At 42.2% G+C, this 27,563-nt stretch overlaps 1 protein-coding gene across 4 annotated transcripts in view; it reads left to right on the top strand.

Moving 5' to 3' along the window:
• The first annotated feature begins 7 nt into the window (after positions 1 to 7).
• The window catches only part of CEP41 (centrosomal protein 41), a 46,382-nt gene continuing 18,826 nt past the window's right edge, over positions 8 to 27,563 (top strand). The window contains exons 1-3 of one of the 4 annotated variants that reach the window (XM_027075481.2): positions 8 to 308; positions 1,268 to 1,350; positions 14,134 to 14,197. In XM_027075481.2, coding sequence (XP_026931282.1) covers positions 1,309 to 1,350; positions 14,134 to 14,197 — 106 coding nt within the window. In that variant the 5' untranslated portion in view covers positions 8 to 308; positions 1,268 to 1,308. Of the gene's footprint in view, positions 309 to 449; positions 760 to 1,267; positions 1,351 to 14,133; positions 14,198 to 27,563 lie in introns of those variants that run through there. The other 3 variants (XM_027075482.2, XM_015071057.3, XM_027075483.2) reach the window with 3 other exon arrangements.

A 27,563-nucleotide genomic window follows, 5' to 3' on the forward strand; every position in this document is an offset into this window, starting at 1 on the left:
TCTCAGGCTGCAGCCTGCCGGGCCTTGCCCAGAGCACAAAAGGCCTCCGCAGCCGGCGTCCCCCCGTTGCCCCTGGCAACCATTGAGCGGCGTCTCGCTTCCCCCTTGACCCTGGAAAGAGAGAGTAAACAGAGCCTCCATTGGCTAGCCGGGGCAGGGAAGCCAATCGGAGTAGAGGTTGTAAGGAGGCGGCCGAGAGAGGTGGTCGGGGTAGGAAGTTAGGGTTAGAGGCTATCGGCGAGGCTAGAATCCCGGCGTGGTCGGTTGGAGCAGATATGTCTGTCCGGAGGCACATTGGGAATCCCGAGGTGAGGGTCAGGTCTCGATCGGAGAGCCGGAGGGGGCGGGCGCACCGGAAAAGGCTCCACGTGGGCCGGGAAGAGCAGCTAGCGACTTCCGTCGGCCGGAAGGCGGGAGGCGGCCGCCGTGAGGAGGGGTCTGGAGAGCGGAGGGAGGCGGGGCGGGCCTGGGGGATGGCGAGCCAAGTCCGGCATCAGGTGGTGAGAGACCACCCTCCCGAACGTTCGCTGTACCCCGCCATTTGTCGCCCAGAGAAGCGAAGTGCCCGAAGACACAGCCCCTTCCCTCAAAGGGCTTACAGTCTAGGTGTGGCAGTTCCACAATATAACGAACATGCAGATGAACGCCCTGAACCTTAAAAGGAGCAAAGTCAAAAGGAGCCATCGTTTCTGATTCTGGGGATACAGGATGAGCAGGAACAAGCAGATCAAGCCATGTGTAAAGGAAGCAAACTATGACGTTAGTTTATCCTCTTCCCGATGGGAGCTTTTACTTTCTTGTCTGTTTCACCCCTAGTACCCTGCTGCATTTGTGCTCATTTAATTTCAACAAACGTTTATGGAACTCGTACACTGCCGTAGGTGCTAGAAATAGAGTAAGACAAGGCATTTGTCCTTTAGTAAGTGCAGTCTAGTGAGGGAGACTTGTAAACAGAATTTGAGTACAGTGTGGTTTGGGAACAAGTTAAAAGAGCACAGAGGAAAGATTGGACTCACTTAAGGAAGTGAGAGAAGGTCCTGGAGATGGTATGAAATGGCAAGGTGATGAGCCAGGTGAAGGAGCGTCCCAGATAGAATAGCAAAAGCAAAGATGAGGAGGTGTGAAACGGGGGGGAGTGGACAGTTCCCTGTAGAGAAGCAGGAGTAAATTCTGGAAGGGCCCCCTGTGCCTCGTTAAAGTACTCGGCCTTTATACGGAACAGGAGTCGCAATTCATTTCATTTCGCGGTGGATTATCTGTGAGCTAGGTTGAGAAAGTTGTGAGGCTAAGTTTGGGCTCTGCAGGAGAATGCCAGGATCGAATATAATCTCTACCACGGAGGCGAGGGAGGTAGGTGTGGAGACCGGCAGTTTGCCACATCCTTATCTTGCTTGCTGGTCTGAATTTGAGAAACCTTTGAGAAGTTGTAAGTAACTGGGTGATGTGGTCAGATTTGCATTTTAGGCCGATGGCTATAGCTGCTTTGTGGAGAAAGGATTTGAGGAGGCCAGGACTGGAGATAGGCAGATTAGTTAGGTGGTATTTATGATACAGACTTAAAGTAAGGCCATCGAACTAGGGACAGAAATGAAAAATATTTAGGGAATTAAGTCGTTAAGACTTCATGCTTAGCTTTGAGAAATGAGAGTGGAATGGATGACTTAGTTTCCCAGCTGGGGCTACCCATCGGTGCTGACACCCTTGATGAGATTAGAGGAGTGTAGGGGAGAGAAGCACGGATGCCCTGTGTGGTCATACGTTTGTGTCCTAGAGGAAGATGTCCAATTTCCTTGTTTTAGTGGAGCACAGTTTCCAGTAGTTTCTTGCAAAAGAGTGCATGCGGAATAAATATTTTTTATTTCTGTCTAAAATGTGACGCATGTCTGAAAATGTTGTTATTCTGCCTTCACATTTACCTGCCTGCAAGTTTGGTTGAGTATAGAATTCTTGGTGGGAGACCATCAGCGTTTTGAAAACATTCCATTGTGGTCTTCTAGCGTCCAGTGTTGGCTGTGGAGAAGTCCAAAGCCACGTGTTCCTTTGTATGTGACTTGATTTTTTCCTTTCTGGAAGCTTGTAGAATCTTCTCTGTGTTTCCAGTGTTAGGTCTCACAAAGATATGCCTTGCTGTGGGTCTGTTTTCACTCATTTTGGTGGGAACCAGAAATTCAGAAATTCATGTCTATTCCGTAAAATTTTGTTGAATTATTTTGTTGTTCACTTCTTCCCACTTTCTCCATTCTCTCTTGCTTGAATTCATTATTCTCATGTTGCTTCTGTAAGACTGATTCTCTCATTTGCTTAAGTTTTATTTCCTGTTTTCCACTTTTTGGTCTTTTTCCTCTTTTGGAGATGGTTTATTTAACTTTATCTTGTAATCCTATTATTTAATTTCTGCCATCATGTTTTTTTTTTTTTCAACTTTTTGTTTTGTTTTGTTTTATTTTATTTTTGGGACAGAGAGAGACAGAGCATGAACGGGGAGGGACAGAGAGAGAGGGAGACACAGAATCGGAAACAGGCTCCAGGCTCCGAGCCATCAGCCCAGAGCCCGACGCGGGGCTCGAACTCACGGACCGCGAGATCGTGACCTGGCTGAAGTCAGACGCTTAACCGACTGCGCCACCCAGGCGCCCTCTGCCATCATGTTTTTAATTCTTAAGAGCTCTGCTTTGGACCCTGATGTGTCCTTATAAAAGACTTTATTGTGGGGTGCCTGGGTGGCTCAGTTGGTTTAGCATCCGACTCTTGATTTTGGCTCAGGTCACGATCTCACGGTTTGTGGGTTCAAGCCCCGTGTTGGACTCTTCGCTGTCAGTGCAGAGCCTGCTTTAGATCCTCTGTCTCCCTATCTCTCTGTCCCTCCCCTGCTCCCTGGTCGTTCATGCATGTGCATGTGCTCTCTCTCTCTCTCACTCTCAAAAATAAGCAGTAAAAGAAAAAGTAATAAAATCTGAAAAAAAAAAAAAAAACCTTTTCATTTTGAAATAACTATAGGTTCACAGGAAGTTGCAAAAACAGTACAGTCCCATGTACTTTTACCCAATTTGCCCCACTGATTATATTTTATGTTAGTATACTATCAAAGCCATAAAATTGACATTTATATAATACATGTATAGTTCTAGGCTAGGTTGTTTTTTCACTTGTGTAGATTTAATCCAGATTTGCACAGGTTTATATTTGTAATCAAAATACAGAACTATTCTGTCACCACAGGTATCTCCCTCGTTCTATCCCTTCCTAGTCCCATCCACTTTCCTCCTCCTCATCCTAACTGCTGGCAATGACTAATGTGTTCTCCATTTCTGTAATTTTATTATTTGAGAATGTTACATAAGTGGGATCACACCATATGTGACCTTTTGAGATTGGCTTTTTTTCACTCAGACTAATGTCCTTGAGACACATCCAAGTTGTGGCTTATGGCAATAGTTTGTTCCTTTTTGTTGCTGGTTAGGATTCTGGGGCATGGATGTATAACGGTTTGTTTACCCATTCACTTATTATAGGATATTTTGCTTGTTTTCAGTTTGAGGCTATTATAAATAAAGAGACGAACTCTTGGGTACAGCTGTTTGTGTGGATGTTCATTTTCATTTCTCTGGGATAGAGGCCTGGGAGTGTAGTTTCTGGGTCGTATGTGATCATATATGAGTTTCTTAGAAACTATTTTCCAGAGTGACTGTACCATTTTACATTCTCCTCACCAGTGTATGAGAGATTCAGTTTTTGCACATTCTTGGCAACATCTGGTATTGTCGATATTTTTTATTTTAGTTGTTTTAATAGGGGCACTGTGACATCTCATAGTGGTCTCAATTTGCATTTCCCCAATGGATACTGAGGTTGAACATCTTACATTTTTCTCACGTGCTTATTTCCCATTTATATATCTTCTTCAACAAAATATCTGTTTTTGTCTTTTGCCTGATTTCTAATTGGATTTTTTTTTTACTGTTGTTTCGTTTGTGTGTTTGTTTTTTAAGTTACTGTGTAAATGTTGATTATTGCCAAAGCAGTAATCATTACGGTTACATTTTCTTTCTTACCACTTTTTGTTTTTCCTGGAGTTTCTATCTGCCTTTATTTTATTCTGTACTATTTATAAGGTTTTGTAAATATGTAGGAAAATTTTCCTGCATCACTATTTATAATTTTTTTCCAGTTATCTTTGCCAAAACTTTTGCTCTGCATTTGTGTCTGTGTGTGTGCGCACACACTTGTGTGTGTAAAGAGAGAATTTTATTTTGTGGTTTTGTTTTACCCAAATGTTATAACATTTGATATATGGCTTTTTGACTTGCTTTTTGCACTTAACAATAAGTCTTGGGGATCTTTCCATGTCAGACAAATACAGCCCAACTTAATTATTTTCTTTTAACGCTTACATGAGTACTTGGTATGGTTGTGGAGCTAAAGTTTTTAAAATTTTTTTAATTTGTCAAGTTTTCATTTTTTAGTAACAGCATTATGAGATATAATTCACCTATTTAAAGTATACAATTCACTGGTTTTAATATATTCACAGAGTTGTGCAATCATCATTGATCAGAACATTTTCATTTCACCAAAAAGAAATCCTGTAACCTTTAACTATCACTCCCCAATTTTCCCATTGTCTTCCCCATCCAGTCTTGACAATCACTAATCTACTCCGTGTAGATCTGCCTATTGTCTACATTTCATATAAATGGAGTCATGCAAAATGCCTTTTGTGACTGGTTTCTTTCACTTAGCATAATGTTTTAAAGGTTCATCCATGTTATATCATGTATTAGTACTTCATTCCTTTTTATTACTGGATAATAGTCTTTGCGTAGACATACTTCTTTTATTCTTTTTGATAGACATTTGGGTTGTTTTTACTTTGGAGCTATTATGAATGATGTTACTATGAATATTCATGTACAAGTTTTTGTGTGGATATATGTTTTCATTTCTCTAATGATAGTTTTTTGACCTATTTTTTTCCCTGCATAGTGTATTTCCTCCCTATTGCAATTTTTCTTTTTGGTTTGTTGGAGATGTTTGTACTAGTCAACTCAGGCCACCGTAACAAAATGTCACAGACTGGGTTGCTTAAACAACAGAAATTTATTTCTGGCAGTTTTGGAGTGCTGGGAAGTTCAGGATCAAGGTGCTGGCCAGTTTAGTTTCTGGTGAGAGGTCTCTCCTGCCTTGTAGATGACTGCCTTCTCACTGTGTTCACTAGATTTCTTTCTGTGTGCCCTGTGCAGAGGGGAGAGAGCTCTTTTGGTGTCGTTGTTTATAAGGACACTAATTCTATTACACTTGTGCCCCACCCTTATGACCTCATTTAGCCTTAATTACCTCCAAAAGGCCCCGTCTCCAAATACAGTTACTTTGGGGATTAGGGCTTCAATATAACCCCCAAACATAAATTAATAATTTAGAATTAAAAGAAGCCTGAGAACATTGCGATGAATTTGGGGGGGTGGGGGGGGGGGGAGACACAATTCACTTCATGGCAATGTTCTCAGGCTTCTTTAATTTAATACATAATTTAATAATTTAATAAATAATTTAATCCTAAATTATTTATGTTTTGGGAAGGAAACTTAAACAGGTGATTTGAATCTGTATATTTGAGAGGGACTTGCTGATGGTGAGCCTAACTACAGGAAGATCTCACTGGGCCATGATTTGGGGAACTATCCTCCCAAATCTGTAGGTTCAGCTCTTTCCTCTTAGGCTGGTTATTTTGCTCAGAGAATTCCTCCAGTCTCCTGAGAATAAAAGCCTAACTGAATTCCTGGAGGAATTAGAGCTAGGAGCTAAATTTCAACATTAGTATGCATCATTCACTTAATGCCCCTATTTTCAGTAATGATATCTCTGCCTTTCTCTGTCTGGATACCTCCCAGTCCAGAAACTCTTTTCAGGGAATAAATCTATAGAGATCTGCCATGGTGGAGGAGGGGAGGTCACTCAGGGGCACACAGGGGACAGGGATTTGGAGATCCAGTTGTTTTTCAATCAGCCTTCAAATAATCTTCCTTATTTCAGCCCCTCCTTTTACTCCCCACTTCTGGAGGTGCCTGGAGCTGTCACTTCCTAAGCCTTTTAAGAATTGTTCTTGGCCTTCCCTTTGATTTTTCTTGAATCAGTCAAGTCCTTTTCCTTTGTTGATCTGCTTTCTAGACTTCAAAAATCTATTGCTGTACCTTCTCCCACTCTCTCTGGTTTTTTGAGCTTTATGTCCTTACAATAGAAGACAAAATTGAGGTTTTGGAAGGAAGTGAAATTAAAGGCCTGTGTTCAATATGCTATCTTCCTCCAGTAGCTCATGATCTGTGATTATTTTATTTGTAATCTGTAATTATTTATTTGTTTGTTTCTGGCATACTTACAAGAACATAAACTTGTATGCATTGCCGCACTGCCTGGCATGCAAATAAACATTTGTTGAATGAATACATGAATATATGGCTGAGCTGGGAGGAGACGTCAGGCTACACTTCCCTGTTTGGATTTCAGAAGCATACAAATGGAATTCAACCTAAGTGTTTGGCCCACAGAGAAGCTATAGATTGAGAAGATGGAATCCTGGCGAACATGGTGCTTAAATGGCTGACAGAAATGATCTATGTGTCATTGGAGAATCAGGGGAGAGAGGTATCCCTGAAGCCAAGGGAGTGGAAACTGAAGAAGGTAGGGCTGTAGAGCAGTGCCAAATGGTACAGAAAGGTCAAGTGAGTTAAAGAATGAAAAGGAGCCATTTTTCAGCAATTAGGGGATCTCTGATGTTGGCCAGCTGCCATAGGAACCCCAGTAGAATAGTGGGGACGGTAGCCATGTTGCAATGCAATAGATAGAGGAGTAAAGTGCAGATACCCAGTGTAGGGGTCCCCTCCCCCCGCCCCACCCAAGTTGCTTAGCTAGAAAGGAAGCGGTGAGGGGAGGGTGTTCCAATTATATATCGGAATATATGTTCCGATTATAGATTGATTCCTCATGAATCACCCCATGTTTAGTGACTTAAAATAATAGTCATTTTATTATGATCTCTTACGGTCCTGGAGGCTGACCAGGCTCGACTAGGCACTTCTCATTTGGGATCTCTTGTGGTTTTTCAGGCAGACAGAAGCTAGAGCTAGAGCTAACTTGAAGGCTTCTTCAAGGCCATTGATACAGTCTGTTGGCTAGGCCCTCAGTTGGGGCTGTCAGCCATACTACCTACACATGGCCTTTTCCGTGTGGCTTGGCCTTTCTCACAACATGGTAGCTGGATTCCAAGAACAAATGTCCCAGGACAGGTAGGTGGAAGCTGTATTGCCTTTTAGGAGCTAGCCTCAGAAGTCATAAGGCAGCACTTCCATCACACTCACTAACCCATCCAGATTCCAGTGGGGCTGGGGATGGAGACTTTGGCCCCACCCCACCATGGGAGGAGTCTCAACATCACAGTGTAAGTGAGATGGGAAATTCTGTTGCAAACATCTTGAGAAATACAATCAGCCATAGGTAGTAGCTGCTGGCAAAGTAGGGGCTGCTGCATGTGCATACAGGGTCCGGGTTAGTGTTTGAGATCAGTAGAATTGGGCCAGATCAAAACTCCCATTTAAAAAAAAAAGCTCTTTAAAAGACCTATGTTAAGTGTGAGATTGCCTTAAATGAGGCTCTTTTCAAGATTGAATTCATTTCCTTCATTTGATGGACCTCCTGTCTATACAAAGGAGATAAATAGGGAAATTCTGAACAAAATGTATAATGGTATTTTCAAAAATCCTTTAAAGGCAAATCTTATTACATATGTTGCCATTGAAATACAACCAACCTTGTGATTTCCATTTTGAGAGAGGTGGGAAGTCAAAAAAGCTCATTCGTGTTTGAATGATTTGAGATTCGGACAATGCCACTCGTTTTCTAGTGATTTTCCTTCAAAAAAATCCCACTGTTGATTCTCATACTTTTCCCTTCCTCTCCAACATCCATGGATTCATAAATTGTGTGTTAGTAATCTGCGAAAATACTCTTGCAATTATGTGGCTCACAGCTCAGTATTTTTGGTACCTTCCATTGTCTTCAGGGCCTGCTCCAGGCCCTTCGTCTACATTCAGGGTTCTCTACTTGGAGCCTGCTTCCTATCCATGTCCCACTTTACAGCACAGGATTTCATATACCCCTGGTTCTTAACCCCTTTTAGGTCACAAATCTCTTTGCAAATTTGGTGAAAACAAGGACTCCCTTCCCCATAAAAATGCACACACAAAATTTTGCATAGTTTCACAGGACTCGTGGACTATCAAAAATCCATAAGAGGATCTGATTTTCAGAACCCTGGAATGAGTGTGGAAGAATGGAGGCTCTGGAGCCAGACGACCCAGTTTCGATCCAGGTTCCATCCTTCTCACCTGCTGAGTAACCTCGAGAGGTCACTCCACCTTGTGCCCGTTTTCCTACTATGTATGATGCTGGTATCTACTTCACAGGCTGTTGTGAGGATTAAATGAGATAATGTAGGTGAAATGCTTAGTCGAGTGCCTGACAACATGGTTAAGCGTTCAATAAATGTTAGCATCGGCTACCTTCATTACGGTTGTTGTACCTTCTTTCGCAAATCGAAAACATGCTGTTCTTTACACTTGCCTTTAAAGTGGCTTTGCTATTAGAATTGCCTCCACTCAGAATGCTTTTCCCACCTGTTTCCTCTCTCATCATATCCATAGAAGTTCAACCCTTGAGACACAGCTCCAGTGCCATTTCTCCCGCAAAGTCTCCCACATCCCCCAGCCGTGTGTGAGTGCTCCCTTTGCCTCAGACTCCCAGGGCCGTCGTGTGATGCTGACACGCATGCTGTGTGTTGCTCAGGTGTGAGAACCATCTCCATCCATTAGGCAGTCCTGACTGCTCTTGCTGGTGCGAGGCCTCACAGCAGGTGCAGAGATCTGGAAGGTAGAGCCATGTCCCAAGTGCCGGAAGCAAGGAGTAATCATGATTAGTACAAAGAGCCGTGACAGTCCAGGTAGGGAATAGATGTCCATCTGACTGGGGCCTTCAGAGGAGTCTTCTTGGAAGACATGTTTGTGCTGGGTCTTGAAAGCAGAGTGGAAGTGAAGTAGCTGGGGAGGCATGGCCACACGGGGAGGACATTATCTTTGGACCTTTCTAGAGATGTAAGCCCTCAAAGAGTCTTTCACATTTTTGATTGCTCTCCAAGAGCCCCTGATCATATCACAAGCATGAACTTTCTTAGCTTCCTCCCTCCTCCCGAGGAACTTCATTGTGATCGCCTATCTGGTATCTTTATCTTGAATACATAGCCAGTATCCAGAGCTGAGCCTTCTGCCTGGGCTCCGGGCCTCATCCTCTCCCACTCCCTCATTTCCATACCTTCTTGCTCCATTTCCAACTTCTATTATCTAGCCTCTAAACATCCTCAAATCTCTCCTTTCTTCCAAAACAAAACAAATCAACAAGAAAAACTTATTCCTTAGCAACTCTCAAGGAGGAAAAAAAAGGCCATCTGGCTGCTATCCTGTGTTTTCCTCCCTCCCCATCTCATACAACCTGCTGTTTTGCTTCTGCTTCTGTCAATTTACTGTAACCTCTTCCACCAGGGCCGTCAACAACATTCTGGTTTGTTCAATCCAAATTTACTTTGTTATTCTCTTACTTGGCCTTCATTCTTGCTCACTTGTTCATGTTTGACCTCTTGTTCTCGGACTTGACAGCATTGATCACTGTTGACCACTCCCTTCTTCCTGAAACTCTTCTTTAATTTTCATGACCCACTTTCTTCTGGCCACTCGTGAGTCTCAAACATGGTGCTTTCCTCTACCAGACCTTAAGTGCTGGGCTATTTCATCTTAAACGGACCCTGATGGTGATTTTGTCCATTCCTATGGCTTCCCCTGCTGCCTTTATGCTGACAATCACCAAACCTTCTTTCTGCAACCCCAGATCTCCTGATCTCCAGACCCAGATAGCCAGCTCACCATTTCCGTCTTGGATAACCCACAGATACGTCACACTGAACATGCCTCAACATGAAAAACCTCATGTTTTTCAATGTATGCTTCCTCCTTAATTCCCTTTTTTGGAGAATGGTAACACTGTCCTCACCCTGTTATACCAGTCAGTTTTCAATCTTACTGATTTTACATCTTGAAGCTGTCTCCTCTTCCTCATCTCTTCTGCCACTTTCTTAGCCTCATAGATCTTCTTAGCACACCTACCTCTTAATTGATCTTTGTGCCTCCATCCTTGACTATGATCCTATTAGCTCTCCAGAATGCTGCCAGAATGCGCTTTCTAAAATGGAAATATAATCCCATCACTTCTTCTTACTTTCTTCTTACTTTCTTCAGTAACTCCCCAATCGTCTACACTAAGGTTTCTCCCTATGGACATTTTGGGCCAGCTAATTCTTTGCTGTGGGGGACTGTCATTGTAGGGTGTTTCGCAGCATCTCTGGCTTCTACTCACTGGATACCAATAGCAGCCCCACCACAGCCACCACCCACCTAAAAGGTGTTCAGACATTGACTATTGTCCCCAGGAGCAAGGGGGCAGCAAAATTGCCCATTTAAGGATAGTCATCTACAGGAAAAAAAAATCCAGGTTCCTTAGCATGGGTGGATACAAGGCCCTTTATGAACGCCACCCCCCCCCCCCCCCCGCTTCTTCAGTCTCATCTGACCCCATGTTGTCCCCTATGCTCCAGGTCTACCAGTTGCCAGAAACCCTACCTTCCACTTACCACTCCTTTAGCTTGACTCATTTTCTTAGCCCTCAGATTTCAGCCTGGAAGTCATGGCTCAGGACACAGTTCTTGACTCTTTTAGTCACTTGTCTTTGTTCACTTGTCTTTCTTCCCAGCACCACTGAGAGCTGGAGGGCTCTGTGTGCTTAGCATGGCGGCTCACTCCTAGTAGACACCCAGTAAATGTCTGCTGAAGGGTTGGTGCTCAATAAGGCTTTGTTGAATGAATGAATGAATGAATGAATAGTCCTTCTTGAAAGAACTTTTCTCAGCTCTTTCACTTTCCACCATTCCATCCTGTGTATGTAATTGAAAAAAAAGAAAAAGCCAGTTGGTCAGTAGGTCAAGAAACAGTCACCCCCAAAACAAGAATTTTAAGGAAAAAAGTATGAAAGTTCCATAAAATCTGTGATGGTCTCCTTAGAGTTTTACGTTGTGGTTGGCACTCGAAAGCCAGGAACGAGAAGTTGGACCAGATTGGGAAAATGGAAAAGAGACACTACATTTTTCTACTGCAGCATATGGATTTCTCATTAGTCTATGTAAGGGAAAACCGGGGGCGGGAGGGGCCCAGCGACTGCAGCTGTCCACACTCCCCCCCCCCCCATCATTCTGCTGCCACCACACCTGGTCCCCAGAGACACCCTCACTTCTTAGCTATGTTGGCTTAGGTATGGACAAATCCCCTTGGTTCAGCAGAGACTAGCCTGGAGTTTTTCAAAAGACACTTTGCTAGGAAACTAGCAGAAAACAAAACAAAAGAAAAGTAAAAACAGGAAATAGCATATAGAAATTATAAAAATACAGAGTACAGAAAAAAATGAAAAAAAAATCCCTTAGCCTAAGATAACTGAATTCTACTATTAGCTTTTCTTGACTCAATTTACCAGACACATGTTTTCCCTGGTTTTCTGGGTTTTTTTTTTTTTTTTTTTTTGATGTTTCGTTTTGTTTTGCTATGATATTGTCTTCTTCTGGGATATCTTGCCCTAAAGTTCCCCCTTTTAGTCTTTAAATATTTCCCTTCTCTCGCTTAAGAATCTTCTCCATCTTCATCTAGGAATTCCGGAGTTGGAATTGGTGTTAGAGTCAGTTTGTCTTAAAGACAGTAGATTACTGGTCAGATGGAAACAGGGGCTCTCCAGGCTTTCTCTAAGGATGAAAAAGCTTAGGGGTTCCACACACACATCTGAGGCCCAATGCTAAGCATTCAGGACAAAGGTTTTACTTCTCTAGAGTGAAATGAAAACCAGAGACAACGTCATGAGTTTTTTTTAATAACAATAAAAGACCATTCTTGGCAAAATTAGAAGTTGATAATTCTCTATGGGTGCCCCCAGTCCTTAGAAATTCTTCCTAGTCTCTGAAATTCAAAACTCTGGCCAACAGGACATGCTGTGGTTAACTGTGTTTTCAAGAGCATATGATAGGGGTTTTACATTTTAGTTCTCCACCGGATTTTTTTTTCTTTGGTCGGTAAAGCACACAACTCTTAATCTTGGGATCATGAGTTCAAGCCCCACACTGGGTGTAGAGATTACTTAAAAAAAATAAATACATAAAAATAATCTCAAGAAATAATAATAAAGTTTGGTGTTCCCTTCCAAGGAACCAGGTAGTTACTGTAATATACTTTGCATTCTAGATATTCATTTGTTGACTGCATCTCAATAAATGTGCCTACCACGTACTAGGTCCTGGGTGTGCACAGATATGAGTACGTCTTTGTCCCTGCCTCCAAGGGCATATAGAGAAGGGTGGGGTGTGAACAATGGTACAGGGTACTCTGGGAGCCTGGGAGAGGAAATGCCCAATTCCACCTTGGACACCTTACAGAGGAAGTAAGGTTTTGTCCGAGGACAAGTCGAGGAAAGGCATTCTAGGCAGACATTTGCTAAGCCTGAGGATCTGAGGGAGTGCAGCAAATTAAGGGAGCACTCGGGCAACGCTAACATGGGGTCATGTGTGAGAGTGGCAGAAGACGAAGCCAGAAAAGTATTAACCAATTTTAATTTCGTATTCCACAGCTACCTGTGACTGAACATACGATTTTCATACTTGTAGACCAGAAAAAAGCCTGAGCGAGAAAGCTAGATCTTTTTTTTTTTTTTTATGTTTATTTATTTATTTTGAGAGAGAGCGAGCAAGCGAGCAGGGGAGGTGCAGAGAGAGGGAGAGGGAGAGAATCCCAAGCAGGCTCCATGCTGTCAGCACAGAGCCTGATGTGGGGCCCGAACCCACAATCTGTGAGATCATGACCTGAGCGAAACCAAGAGTCAGATGCTTTACCTACTGAGCCACCCAGGCATCCCAAGAAATCTAGATCTTGAAATGTCGATTCACTAGCCTTCCCTCACTTGGATGGCTTTTGCAAATGCCAGTGAAACTTAATATGGGTAAAGGTCTTGTGCTCGGATTTAGAGGTCCCTCCCAGAGTACAGGACAAGGGAGACCTGACATAGGCATTCTCTGATGACCACAAACTTACCCTGGGCCCATGATGAGCCTTAGTGGCCCCGAGAGCAGATGCCATCGCAATGCCAACTGTGGAGCCTCAGACTCCAGGCAAGCAGCAGGGGAGGACTGCCAAGCAGGGTCCCGGCCTAGTAGCATCTGGGCGCCGTGCTCAGGTCTGGGTCCAAAAGCTACTTTTTAGGGGAGATGTGGAGAAAATCTAAAGGGTGTCCAGAGGAGATGGCCTCATCATACCAAGAGTAAAACTAAAAAAGAAGGACCAGAGAGCTGCCTTTAGTTATTTGAACAGATTTCTTGAGGCGGGGGTGGAGTGTGTCTCATTCAGGGTTGTGACAGTGGACTGGATGGAACTAAAGGGAGACTAGTTTGGGCTCGATGTCAGAAATAATTTTTACGAGGTTTTTTTTTTTCTTCCTAATTATATAGGGCCATGAGATTATTTTGACAAAAAATGAAAATATTTTGACGGAAACAAGATAACCATTCTCACCTATGGAAATGCTGTGGCGAAGAGTCCTAGATTGAATGGACAGTTGGACCTCTAGGGCTCTTTCCTTCTTTAAATTTGATAAAATTTGGGGTTCCTGGGTGGCTCAGTCGGTTAAGCATCCGACTCTTGGTTCGGCTTAGGTCACAATCTCACAATTCATGAGTTCGAGCCCCACATTGGGCTCTGGGCTGACGCTGCGGACTCTACTTGGGATTCTCTCTCTCTCTCTCTCTCTCTCTCTCTCTCTCTCTCTCTCTCTGCCCCTCCTGTTTCTCTCTCTCTCTCTCAAAATAAATAAATAAATAAATGTTTAAAAAATCATTAAATTTGGTGAAATTTTATCACCTGTTCTGTTTTTTAAGTATCTGACTCTTTCCCACCTTTGTCACCCTTATTTTTACATTAACCTGATTATTTTGTGAATTTTCTTATTTTTTAGTATCTAACCAAAAGAATACCACAAAACCCAAGGTATCAGCATATCAAGTCAAGACTGGATACTGGTGAGTAAATACTAGAAAATTAAAACTTTTTTTAAAAATCCGATAATTATTGATAAGAAGCAGGCTGTTACGCCCGATATCAGTAAAGCGCACAGTTTCTCATTGTCTTGCCCCATGTCCTTCTGGGCTCAGAATTTTTCTTTAAAACCTTTTTTTTCCCCCCCAGATCATCAGTAAAAATTTCCACTTACAGACCTTAGCTTGTGATAAATTGAGAAACTGATAAAAAACATTGCTCGATAAGTTAACAAGGCTGAAGCTAAATACCAGGGGGTCGGCCTCTGCTTTGGAACAACTTAAGTATATTCCTTCAAGCTAGGAGTGGTAGATAATATTTGTGAGCATGTGTTCAATTCAGTAGTCGCTGAGCGCCAACTACACGCAAAGTTATGGACCGTGGGACATAGATGAGTGCGACTTGTGACTTTTGCAATCAGAGAGCTTAGATTCAAGTGCAGGCAGACAGACCTGAGTGAATCACTAAACTACTGGGCAAAATTCAATTAGTGCTTCAGGTAAAATGAAATGAAGAGTCGCATCGCTGCTTATTTCCATGCTCTTAACGTTTTTCAGTGGCACGATGCAGACCACTGCTTAGGTCCCTAGTGGATTTGCAGTCTTGTGAGATTTTGGTTTCTTAATCGTTTTGTTTTCCAATCCTTTAACGTCTACTATGGACAATCCGTTCTAGTAAGATGGTTTTGCTGGTGGATTGGGGCCCCACATGGCTTGGGCAGTGCTGAATTTGCCGTCAGTAACCTGAGGACAACTGAAGAAATATAGATGAGCTACCGACTTGGTTTAAAGTTCATTCATTTTGTCTTTCCCTTTCACCAGTCTCCTTCAAAATTACTGTCTTCCATTATGCAGGTTTCCCCATATAAAATAGACTTTCAGTTGAATGTTCTAAATGAACCACATTTGCAGATACTATTTCTTGGGACCTTTCTTTCAAACATTTCCAGGCCGTACAGATACTTATCCTTGCAAATATCCTGTTTGACAGGAGGTAGAAACTTTTAGCTCCATTTTTGAGGAGGAGGAAATTGAGGCACGGAGATGATGTGATTTGCTTGAAATTGAGGCACGGAGATGATGTGATTTGCTTGATGTTCAATAAAGGAGACAGAACTAGGATTGGAATGCAGGGTGAGGAAGTCGATGGCACACCAGGGGATCTGGTGTGAAGTCCTGGCCACTGTCCCTTAGGCCAGCTGTCCCACCTCCCTCCCCCCCGCCCCCCCAGCCTCATTCCTTCTACTTCAACTCCTTCAACTCCTCCGTGTCTTCCTGTCTCCCTTTAACTGCAGCTGTGACCCACCCTTCTGGAATAAGCTATTCTGTGAAGGACGCCATATTTTTTCTGAGGAGTCCAAACAATATTTCAAAGACAGCTATAAAGGAATGCATTTCTTTTGGACCCTTCTTAAAATTAAAGGTGTTAAGACCTGAGGTTTACCTCAGATACACAGATTGGTCTGTATCTTTGGGTTTTTTTCTCCTGGAAATTGACAGAAATGAAAACCCATTTCTTTCCCTTCAACTCCCCAAGTCATAACCAAAATTTGACCTAATAGTAGTACCTGATAGTAATTTCAATTTTTTTTGAAACTGAGAGACTCAAGTCTGCTTTTTATAATACATAGTAATTGCCTGTATCCTTTTATATCGTCGGGTTTTTAAAGTAGTGTTTTTGCTAATTAAACCTTTTATTTTGAAGCGATTATGGATTCAGATGGAATTTTAAGGAATAATACAGAGAGATTCCATGTACCCTTAACCCAGTTTCCCATAGTAACATCTTACGGAAACTATCCTGCAGTATCGCAACCCTGATACTGACATTGATACATACAAGTCTAGATAGGGAACATTTCCTTCACCACTAGGGTCCCTCTTGTTGCCCTTTTAAAGGCATCGCCACCCACTTTCTACCCTCAGTCCCTCCTTAACCCCTGATAACCACAGATCTGTTCTCCATTTCTATAGTTTTGTCATTTCACAAACGCCATATATATGGAGTCATACAATATGCAACTTTTTTTGTTTAATTGGCTTTGCACGCAGCATAATTCCCTGGAGATTCATTCAGGTTGCTGCATTTATTGGCTTATACCTTTTTATTACTGAGTAGTATTCCCTGGTATGGATGTGCCACAGTTTAACCATTTATCTGTTGAGGGACATCTGGACTGTTTCCAGCTTTTTGACTGTTACAAATAAGGGTGCTATAAACATTCATGTCTTGATTTTTTTGGTGAATTTAAGTCTTCGTTTCTCTGGGATAAATGCCCACAGGGGCAACTCCTGGGTCGGATGATAGTTGCGTTTGCAGGTTTCTAAGAAACTGCCAAACCGTTTTCCAGAATAGCTACACCGGTTTACATTCTTACCAGCGATGACTGAATGCTCCAGTTTCTCCACATCCTCACCAGCATTTGGTGGTGTTGCCATTTTTAATTTTAGCCATTCTGATAGACGAGCAGTGGTATCTCATTGCTGTTTTGATTTGCGTTTGCCATCTGTGTGTCTTCTTCCGTGAAATATCTGTTCATGTCTTTTGCCTGTGTTCTGATTGGATTGTTTGCTTTTTAACTTGAGTGTTGAATATTCCTCGTGTATTCTAGCCACCAGGCCTTTTGTTGGATGGATGGCAAATATTTTCTTCCAGTCTGTAGTTTGTCTTCCCATTCCCTTTACAGGGCCTTCTGACGGGTAGAAGTTTGTAATTGTGGCGAAGTCCAGTTTATCAATGTTTCCTGTTTCGTATCCTGCTTTTGCTGTCAAATCGAAGAACTCTTTACCGAGACCAGATCCCAGAGATTTTTCTGTCGTGCTTTTTTCCTAAAAGTTTTATAGTTTTAGGTTTTACAGTTAAGTCCGCCATGCACCTTGAGGTGATTTCTACATAAGATGTGCAACTTAGATGAGGATTAACTTTTTGCTTATGGATGTCCAGGTGCTCTAGCACCATTTGTTAAAAGGCTGCCTTTCCTCCATTGAATTGTATGTTCACCTTTATCAGAAGCCAGTTTGGCCTATTTATGCGGATCTATTTTGGGGTTCTTTATTCTGTGCCATTGACCTATGTGTCTGTCCCTCTGCCAATATCTCAGTCTTCATTTCTGTAGCCCTATGGTAAATTTGATACTTAAAATTGGTTAGACTGATTACCCCCACTTTATTTTTCTTTACAAATTATTTTAGCTATTCTAATCCCTTTGCCTCCCCGTGTAAATTTTAGAATAATCTTATCTACACGTACAAAAAAGCATTGCTCTGACTTTGATAGGAGTTGCGTTAAACCTGTATATCAATTTAGGATGAACTGACACCTTTGCTATGTTGAGTCTGCCAACCCATTACTAGGGGACACTGGTCCCCCCACTTCTCTGAGATCTCATTTTCCACCGTTTCGGTTACCCAGAGTCGTCCGCGGTCCGGAAGCAGGTGTTCCTCTTCCTGACGTATCTCAGAAGGTCAATAGTAGTTTCATGCCACATCGCAGCCCCTGTGTCATTCACCTCGCTTCTTCTCATCATGCATTGTATTATCTCACATCGTCACAAGAAGGGTAGAAGATATTTCTTTTTGTTTCTTTTATTTTATTTTTGAGAGAGAGAGAGAGAGAGGACAAGTTGGGGAGAGGAAGAGAGATGGGGAGATACAGAATCTGAAGCAGGCTCCAGGCTCCGAGCTGTCAGCGCAGAGCCCGATGGGGGGCTCAAACTCACAAACTTGAGATCATGACCTGAGCCGAAGTGGGGCAGTAACCGACTGAGCCACCCAGGCGCCCAAGGATATGAGCTATTTTGAGAAACAGAGAGAGACCACTTTCACATAACTTCTATCATAGTATGTATTATAATCGTTCTCTTTTATTATTAGTTATTGTTGTTAAATTCTTACTGTGCCTAATTTATAAATTAAACTTTATAATAGGTAGGTATGTATGTATAGAAAAACATAGTGTGTGTATAGGGTTCAGTACCTATATATGGTTCCTGGTGTCCACTGAGGGGAGGGGTCTTGGAACATATCCCCTGAGGATAAAGGGGGACTACTATATGTCTCTCCATTTATTTAGATCTTCTTTGGTTTCTTTCATCAATACTGTAGTTTTCAGCATAAGGGTCCTGTACAGGTTTTGTTAGATTTACACCTAAGTATTCATTTTTTTTTTTTTTTGAGCAGTTGTAAATGGTATTGTATTGCTAATTTTGGTGTTACTGTGTTCATTGCTAACATACAGAAATACAGCTAATTTTTGTATGTTTCTCTTGAATCCTGGGACTTTGCTAAATTCACTTATTAGGTACAAAAGGAGTTTTGTTTGTTTGTTTGGGGTCTTTTGGTAGATTCCTTGGGCTTTCCTATGTAGATGATGGTGTCATCTACCAAAAAAGAATAGTTTTATTTCTTCTTGCCAGTCTGTACATGTCTTTTATTTCCTTTTATTGCACTGGCTAGGACTTCCAGAATTATGTCAAATAAGAATGTTAAGAGTGAACATCCTTGTCTTTTTCATGATCTTAGGGGGAAAGCATTCAGTCTTTCATCATCAGGTACAGTGTGAGCCATATTTGTCTGAGGAAGTTTCCTCCTATTCCTATTTTTGTGAGAATTTTCCATCATGTATGATTTGAATTTCATCAAATGGTTTTACCGCATCAATTGATAGAATCATATGATTTTGTCTTTAGCTTGTTAATAGGATGGATTACCTTGATTTGCAAATATTGTACTATTGCTGCATCTGTGGACTAAACCTCACTTAGTCAGGGTGTATAATTCTTGTTACATTTGCTCAGTTCTCTTTATTATTTTGTTAAAGATTTTTGTGTCTGTATTAATGAGGTACATTAGTTTGTAATTCTATTGGGGGGGGGACTGTCTTTGCCTAGTTTTTTATTTTTCTATTTTTTTTAACGTTTATTTATTTTTGAGAGAGAGAGAGAGAGAGTGAGAGAGTGCAAGAAGGGGAGGGGCAGAGAGAGAGGGAGACACAGAATCCAGAAACAGGCTCTAGGCTCTGAACTGTCATCACAGAGCCCAACGCAGGGCTCGAACTCCTGGACCGTGAAATCATTACCTGAGCCAAAGTTGGACACTTAACCTACTAAGCCACCCAAGCTCTCCTGTCTTTGTCTAGTGTTAGTAGCATCATAAACATCAGCGTAACATCAGCATCATAAAATGTTGGGAAGTATTTCCACTTGTTCTGTTTTCTGGAAGAGATTGTATATTATGAATTACACGCTTTAAAAGGGTGGCCTTTTATTGTATGTACATGGCACCTCAATTTAAGGAAATAACATACCCATTAGGAAAAAGATTGAATCGAAAACAAAACAAAACCTTGGTGTTAATTTTTACAGTTGGTTAATTGGTGTTCATCCTTTCTTAAGCATTTGGTAGAATTCTCTAGTAAAACCATCTGAACCAGGAGATTTCTGACAGTTTTTAAATTTTGAATTCAGTTTATTTCATAGTTATGGAGAATATTCAAATTATTTGTTTTCTAGTGAGTGAGCTGTGCTAGTTTGTGTTTTTTGAGAAATTAGTACATTTCATCCGAATTTTCATATTTACGTGAGCAGGACTGTTTGTCATCTGCACTTATTATCCTGCTGATTCTTGAAGTGCCAGCCCCCGTTTTGTTCCTGATACTGCTAATTTGCATCTGCCCCCTTTTTTCTTTGCTATACATTTGTCCATGATCCTTTCAAAGAACAAACTCTTGGTTTCATCAGTTTTCCCTATTGTTTTTTCTGTTTCCAATTCCATTGATTTTCGCTCTCATATTTATTATTCTGTCCTTCTGCTTTGCATTTCTAGATTCTTCTGTTTCTAGATTCTTGAGGTGGGAGCTTAACTTATTGATTTAAGGCTTTTCCTCTTTTTTTTAATACACATAGTTCGTGCGATGAATTTCTCAGCACTGCTTTAGCCGTGTCACGGCAAATTTTGATATGTTGTATTTTTATTTTCATTCAGTTCAGTGTACCTTTTCATTTCCTTTGAGACTTCCTTTTTTGATTCATGGATTATTTAGAAGTGTGTTGTTTCGTTTACAAGTGTTTGGAGATTTTCTTGTTATTTTGATTTCCAGTTTGATTCCATTGTGGTTGGAGGACACGCTCTGTATGTTTTGATTTTTTTAATGCATCGTTGTCCATTTTATTACTCAAGATATGGTCTATCTTGGTGTATATCCCATAGGCACTTGAAAAAAAATGTATATACCCATACTTTTGCTTTCTGTATTCTTTCTTCTTTCCTGAAATTCCCAGGTTCCTCCTTTTGCTTTCCGATTAGAGAACTTTCTTTAGCTATTCTTTAGGGCAAGTCTTTCGGTGACAAACTCTCTTAGTTTTCCTTCATCTGCCCAATGTCTTGGTTTCCTTTCATTCCTGAAGGGTATTTTCTCTGGGTGTGGGAGCCTAGGTCGACAATCCCTTTCTTTCAGCCCTTGAAAAATACTGTGCCACTTCCTTCTGGCTGCCATGATTTCTGATGAGAAATCTGCTGTCATTTGAACTGTTTTTCTTATATAGGTAAAGATACCATTTTTTCTCTTGCTGCTTTCGAGATTCTTTTTTCTTTAGTTTTCAAAAGTTTGATTATGATGTATCGTGACGTGGGTTTCTTTGGGTTATCCGGTTTGGCATTCACTGGGCTCCTGGGTACATCTATAGGTTTATGTCTCTTGTCAGATCTGAGGAGTCTTCAGCCATTGTATCTTTGAGCACTTTCCCAGCCCCACCTTCTTGATCCTCTTTCCGCGCTTTGATGGCACCACATCATAGCCCAGCAAGGATGGAAATCAAGGCTCCCCACTTGACCTTTGCTGCCAGGTGAGGGTGGTGTTTGGCTGGAGTAAAAGCAGTTACTGTCTGACAGTTTTCTGGCTTGCTAGGCTGCCCCTTTCCCAGTCCTTTGGGCGGGGACAGCAGGCTTTGATGGGGATTCTTTTTTTCTTGTCTGTCCATTGGTGTTTCTGGATTGCTGGCTTCTTTAGCTCTAAGTCTAAGATATATGAGGCAAGCAGACAGACAGACAGACAAACAGACAAAACAAAAAGCTAAGTAACTCAACCATTATGCCATTCTTGGGTCCCGAGGTCTCTAGCCAGTCTGCCTCTCTCTTTCCAACCTATCAGTCTTGTCTTATATTTTATACATAATGTCCAGGGTTTGGGGTTTTTTTTATTTAATCTTTTTTATAATTGATACGTTCTTTTCTTTTCTTTTTTTCTTTTTTTTTTTTTTTGTTTTAACTTTTTTTTAGAGCAGGGGAAGGGCAGAGGGAGCGGGAGAGAGAGAATCTTAAGCGGGCTCCACACTGAGTGCAGAGCCTGACCCGGGGCTCCCTCTCACAACCGTGAGATCATGACCTGAGCTGAAATCAAAAGCCAGATGCTTAACCGACTAAGGCACCCAGGCGCATTGATACGTTATTTTCTTAAATTGAGGTATAATTTACCTACCATAAAATTCACCCTTTTAACCTTTTAAGCAATTCAGAGGTTTTTAGTACATTCACAAGGTTGTGACACCATCATCACTGTCTAATTGCAGGACATTTTTGTCACCCCCAAAAGAAAGCCCATATCCAATAACAATCACTTCTCATTCCTTACTTTTTCCTGTCCCTGGTGACCACTAACCTACTTTCTGTAGCTACGAGTTTGTCTATTCTGAGCATTTCATATAAATGGAATCCTGTAATATGTGGCCTTTTGTGTCTGGCTTCACTCAGCATGATGTTTTCGAGGTCTGTCTCTGTTGCAACATCTATCAACACTTCGGTCTTTTTTACCGCCAAATAATATTCTGTTGTATAGATCTTCCCCGTTTTGGTTAGCCAGTCATCAGTTGAGGGACATGTGGATTGTTTATACTTTTTGGCCGTAACGCGGCTATACACATTAATGTGCAAATTTTTGCGTGAACATATGTTTTTAATGCTCTTGGTTCTATACCTAGGAGTCACGGATGACCGTACGTGGTAACTCTGTGTTTAATTTTCTGAGGAACTGCCAAACCGTTTTCCAAAGCAGCTGCACCACTTTGCATTCCCACTAGTGATGTAGGAGGGCTCTATTTTCTCCACGTCCTTGACGATGCTTGTTACTGTCCGTCATTTTGATTATAGTCATCTTTGCGGATGTGAAGGGGTATCACATTGTGGTTTTGATTTGCATTTTCCTAATGTCTAATGATGTGGAGCACCTTTGTATGTGCTTACCGGCATTTGTGTATCTCCCATAGAGGACTATCTGTTCAAATCATTGGCCCGGTTTTTAATTTTTTTTTTTTAATCGTTGTGTTTTAAGAGTTCTTTGGTGTATTCTGGGTACTAGGCCCTTATCAGAAGGATGATTTGCCAATACTTCCTCCCATCTACTGAGTGGTCTAGTATTTTTGTTGTGCTTAGCTGGGGGCGTAGAGAAAAGTACACCTACTCATCTTCCTGGAGGCAGAAGTCTCCCAAACCAGTTTTATAATAGCTTTTGGAAGGGCCAAAGTGTACTTCGTTGCTTAAAACTCAAAAGTATTTTAAAGTCAGTGTGGGAGAGAAATCTTATTCCAGTGTTCGATTTTTTTGTTGTTTCAAATTTAGAAATTATTTTAAAGTCAATTTCAGGGGAGGATTTTATTTTCATGTGTTTTCTGTGCATTCTTATGACTCACCTCCCTGTGTATTCAGAGAAAGTATCCACCTGATGTGCCGTGGCCTATTACGTGCCACGATCTGTGTCCCTTTAGCTCTCTGGGTAGCCATCGGCCTGGGACAGCCAGCGTCTATGCCAGCATTCTACTCAAATGTTACCACTTGTATGGGTGCCAGGAGGTGCGAAGGGTGAGGAGTCCTGGTTAAGGGAGCCCAAGAATAACCTCACAGCCCGAGTGGTAGGTTTTTAAGGTCCACAGTCACAGCAGTAGAAACAGGCACAGGTGTGAGTGAACATTCCTCATTTCTAGGCTAAATAGATGGGTCTTTAATCTTTTCTTACCAAACAGTGAGCAATTCAGAGTTAATCACAAGAAATCAAGAATTGCGTGGTATCTCCAGTCTTCACCCACATCACCTCCTGAGTTCTTCAAAGACTGCTATCTTCCTCCTGGGTAAAGATTATTTTTGATTTCTATGCTCCTGACTCCACTTCTCCTCTAAACCCAAACACTGATGTATAGCCATGGCGGGAAATAGCAGAATTGTTTTGAACTTCAAATATTTCTTTTGTTCCATAGGTGCCTGGGTGTGTCTTACCCGCTCCCCAGCATTGCCAGACTGTGCCATGAATGGATTACGCTTCCGATGAAATCCCTGACGGCGTTTTGTTCAGTCTCCACCGCAGGGCTCTTGTGTATTCTCAAGCACCCTCTGTGGGTTTCCGTTCTGCAGCACTGCAGGCCGATTCAGGGACACTTGCCAAACCACAGGGCTCTCCCTCTGTCAGTGTCCCACACTCTTTTATCGCCTGCGTTTATCCCCTCATTTCAGTCTAGATGCAGTCTCATATTTGAAATGTCTTCAGTTTCCTAGAATTCTCTAGATTTCCTCCACTTAGTCTTTTCCAGCCTTGTTGTTAATTTTTTTGTAAATTCCCATTACTCTTGTTCTCTCCCCACAAGCTAGTCGTTTCCTGTTTTCTTCTTTAGTCTTTACTTTTCCTGAATATTTGCTGATAGCCTTGGTCTTAAGCACTCAAACCCATTACGGACTAGGTACTCTTCATTTTTATTTGGTATTTAATTCTGTCCTTTTTTTTTTTATGTCAAAGGAAGAAATGTATGTGAAAGCCTCTTACAAAGCAGAAAGCACTATATACTCATATAACTTACTGAGATTAACAAAGGACCACTGTGCCTCTTTTCACGCTTTCTGCTCCTTCTAAGCCAAAAGAACTTCTCCGGAGAGGAGGGAAATATTGAAGAAAAATAAAGCAATGGAGTTGTCTCTTAGCAACTGAGTTCGTGCCTTATAAATCTTGCCCACTTTAGATTACTGCTGCTCAAAATCACTTGCTCTTCGTACTGGCTCAGTACAAATAATGTTATTAAATAATAAGGAAAGAAAGGGAAAAAGTCTAATGAATGAGTCACCCAGTTTATCGATTGTACTCTGTCTTTGCGTAACACTATTGATAGAGTTGGGTTTATAAGCTAAGTAGAAGCTAAATAGCACCTTAAGCATTTCGAGGCTACCTGAGCCTTGAAACAATACGGATGTCACACAGATCGTACATACAGGGGTGGTAATAGATCAGGTCGTGCAGAGCTTAAAGCAAATCAGGTGGACAAAAACCCAAGCCAAGTTGGGATGTGATTATTTGTGTTGTAAAAGAATTTATTATAAGGATTCTTCAGACAATACGTCTTCATAGTAAATTTCACTTAGCCAGTGACTCCGAGTGCCTTTCGTGCTAGACAGCGGAAGAGATAGAGATTCTGTGTGTGTGTGTGTGTGTGTGCGCGCGCGAGCATAAACAGCCTTTGGCTCTCCGTATCAGAAGGTAGATAAGGCTTGCACACAAATAAGGCGGCGCGATGATAAATGCCTTGTGAGTGGGGAGCTGAGTGCTGGAGAAGTTCAGAGAAGGGAAAGGTCACTTCCAGCTGGGTGAGCTATTATGATTACATGGACAAGATGACCTGTTAGAGAACAGAAGACCAACGCAGACTTTGTCAAGTTTAGTAATTAAGGCAAGATTGAAGAGGCAGGTGAGACGTCGGCGCCTTCAGCTCTGGAGCAAGGAGTTTAAACTTCAGTCACGAAGCAGCGGGGAGCCGATGACATTTTTTTTTTGTTTTTTTTTTTTTTAATCAAAGTCTTGTCTAGGAAAATTTATCTGGCAGCAACGTGTAATTTCAGTTAAAAAAGAACTGGTTTGCCGATAGTCTTTTAGACTCCTCTTCTATAAAACAAAGCTGCATTTATAAATAAGCCAATTATGGAATTGACTCACTTCTGGCCTTTTTAAGAGGTAGTCAGAAACCTGCTTTCAGATGCAGTTAGATCCAGTAAGATAAGCTGTGTAGTTAAGATACAAGCAGCGTATGAAGGAGGGTAAAATACTAGATCTCGTACTTTCTACCATCGTTTTGAAGGATTTTCTTTTTTTTTCCTTTTGCCTCGATGAGTCGGCCATCCCCGGGTCTTCCTCCAGCTGAAACAATGCAGACATCCTCCATTTTCTTTTTTCCCCCTCTACTTGAACAGAATGAATGTCTGTCATGAAAAGACCGTCTTCTCGGTAGCCCTCTCAGATCTGTCCTTAATTGTGCCAAGTATTTGTACACCTCTGCAAAAGACTGTTTTCCCTGCCTTCTCCTTCGGTGGGAAAAACAAACAGGAGGAGTGACAGCCTTACCTCACTGGGTTGTTGTGAGGCTCTGTTGCTACAAAGATGAAGTGCGGGGGTGGGGGGGGAGGGAAGAGTCCGAAAATGTTGATAATTGATGGAGAAGTGGACTTGCGACACTCTTGCTAGTAGCCACCACTGTAGATTGGAAATGCAACGTTTTGATAATAAAGACCATATAATAAGGCTGGCTGTTGTTTTCCATGCGTGGTATGCCTTGGGGAATTCAGAGCATAAAATGGTTCCCACCTGCCCCTGTTAGGGAAGTAACACTCCCTCCGTATTGACCTCACCGTGAAACCGTGTTTTTGAACCAACACAACTGGAGAAGCAGTGTTGTTCTTGTGAGCCGCGTTACAAACAAGGAGGTGGGGAATATTAATCCTGGCTTAGCTTCTAATTTGCTGTGTCACTGAGCAAATCAGTCATCTCTCCTGCACCTCAGCCTCCTGTGAGGAGACTGCCTGAAGCTGCCCCAGCCAAAAGAAACCAACTGCCACGCCAAAAACACGCAAATGTAGGATCTCGGGAGCGCGGAACCAAAAGCTATGATGTACAATAGCTGACGAGTAAGATGGCGGGTCGCTGAAGAGCTCACTTCTTCCCTTACACTGCTGACTGGGGGGGTTCCCGCCTCAGGTCAAAATTGCGGGGGAGAGGGAAGTAGGTTCCGGAGGAATTCCTGGTTCCCTCCGGAGATCTGGTCCCATCTCAGATCCATTCCAGTCTGAAGAACCTAGAAAAGATCATATTTGATGCCAATCTTGGTTTGTGGTGCTATTTGGACATCTTAGGCGTTTTTAGTGCCTCTCTTGAGAAGGCTCAGGCCTTCCCGCGGCCCTGACTACCGTCCTGTCTCTCTGAGCTTTCGGAAGGCCGCAACAGCCTGACTCCAGGACTACACCTGTACTGTCCTGCTGTACTGTCCTGATTCGGAGAGTTGTGTCTTCAGACGGGAAAAAAAAAAAAAAAAATTTTAACCCAGCACAATTTTATTCCCGGATGGATTCATAAGTGAACATTTAATACTAACGTGATGTAAGTTGTTTTTTGAAAAGGTATTTTGGGTTTCAGAGCAAAAATTTTCTTTCTCTACTTCTGACCTCAGCCATGCAGAAAAGTTCAGGATGGTCCTTAACAACATCAGTCCACGCCATTAACTGGAAGCGTTTCTTGTATCTGAAGTTGGGACTGAATCTGACGAGCCCCTCTCAAGGCTTGAAAGTTAGGAGCACGGTTTTAGAAACGAGAAATTCTTTTTGACAGGTTTTCCCTTTTTGCTATACCTTTCAAATGCCAGGCAGAGCTTGCTGTGCTGAACTGAATCAAACTGAAGCATGCCCAGTAAAAAATAATAGCCCCTCGCTTGGGAACTAGACCTCCGTTCTTTCGGAAACCAAAACGATCCTGGCCCAGTTTTAGGGTGTGGAAACTCTCCAAACCACCTTGGCGAGAGCCTGGTATTGTAGAAGCAGGCTGTAGAACACGAGGGCTGGGTGCTCTCCGCAGTGGTGGGAATTTGCTCTTACTTCTCAGCAGAGCAAATCTGTGATGAATACTACTGCACAGACTGTGTGGTCTAGTTCAGGCTGCAACATCAGCATGAATAGTTGAAGACCAAGTTCAGGAAAGCGAGGGAAACCACAAAGACTAAGTGCAGCGCAAGGGATTGCTTGGGTAGCCACAGCGGCACATTTTAGGCATTCAGAGATCATTGCTTCTTTCCTTCTCTTCTGCACATCTTCCTCACGAAAAGGTTATGGGGGAATTTAAAAAAAAAAAGGAGGAAAGCCTTGACTTGAAAAAAAAAATTACAGGGGCGCCTGGGTGGCTCAGTCGGTTAGGCATCTGACTTCAGCTCAGGTCATGATCTCAAGGTTGGTGAGTTCGAGCCCCACGGCGGGCTCTGTGCTGACAGCTCAGAGCCTGGAGCCTGCTTCGGATTCTGTGTCTCCCTCTCTCTCTCTGCCCCTCCCCAGCTTGTGCTTTGTCTCT

Source organism: Acinonyx jubatus, chromosome A2, assembly GCF_027475565.1.
Source record: "Acinonyx jubatus isolate Ajub_Pintada_27869175 chromosome A2, VMU_Ajub_asm_v1.0, whole genome shotgun sequence".
NCBI lineage: Eukaryota > Metazoa > Chordata > Mammalia > Carnivora > Felidae > Acinonyx > Acinonyx jubatus.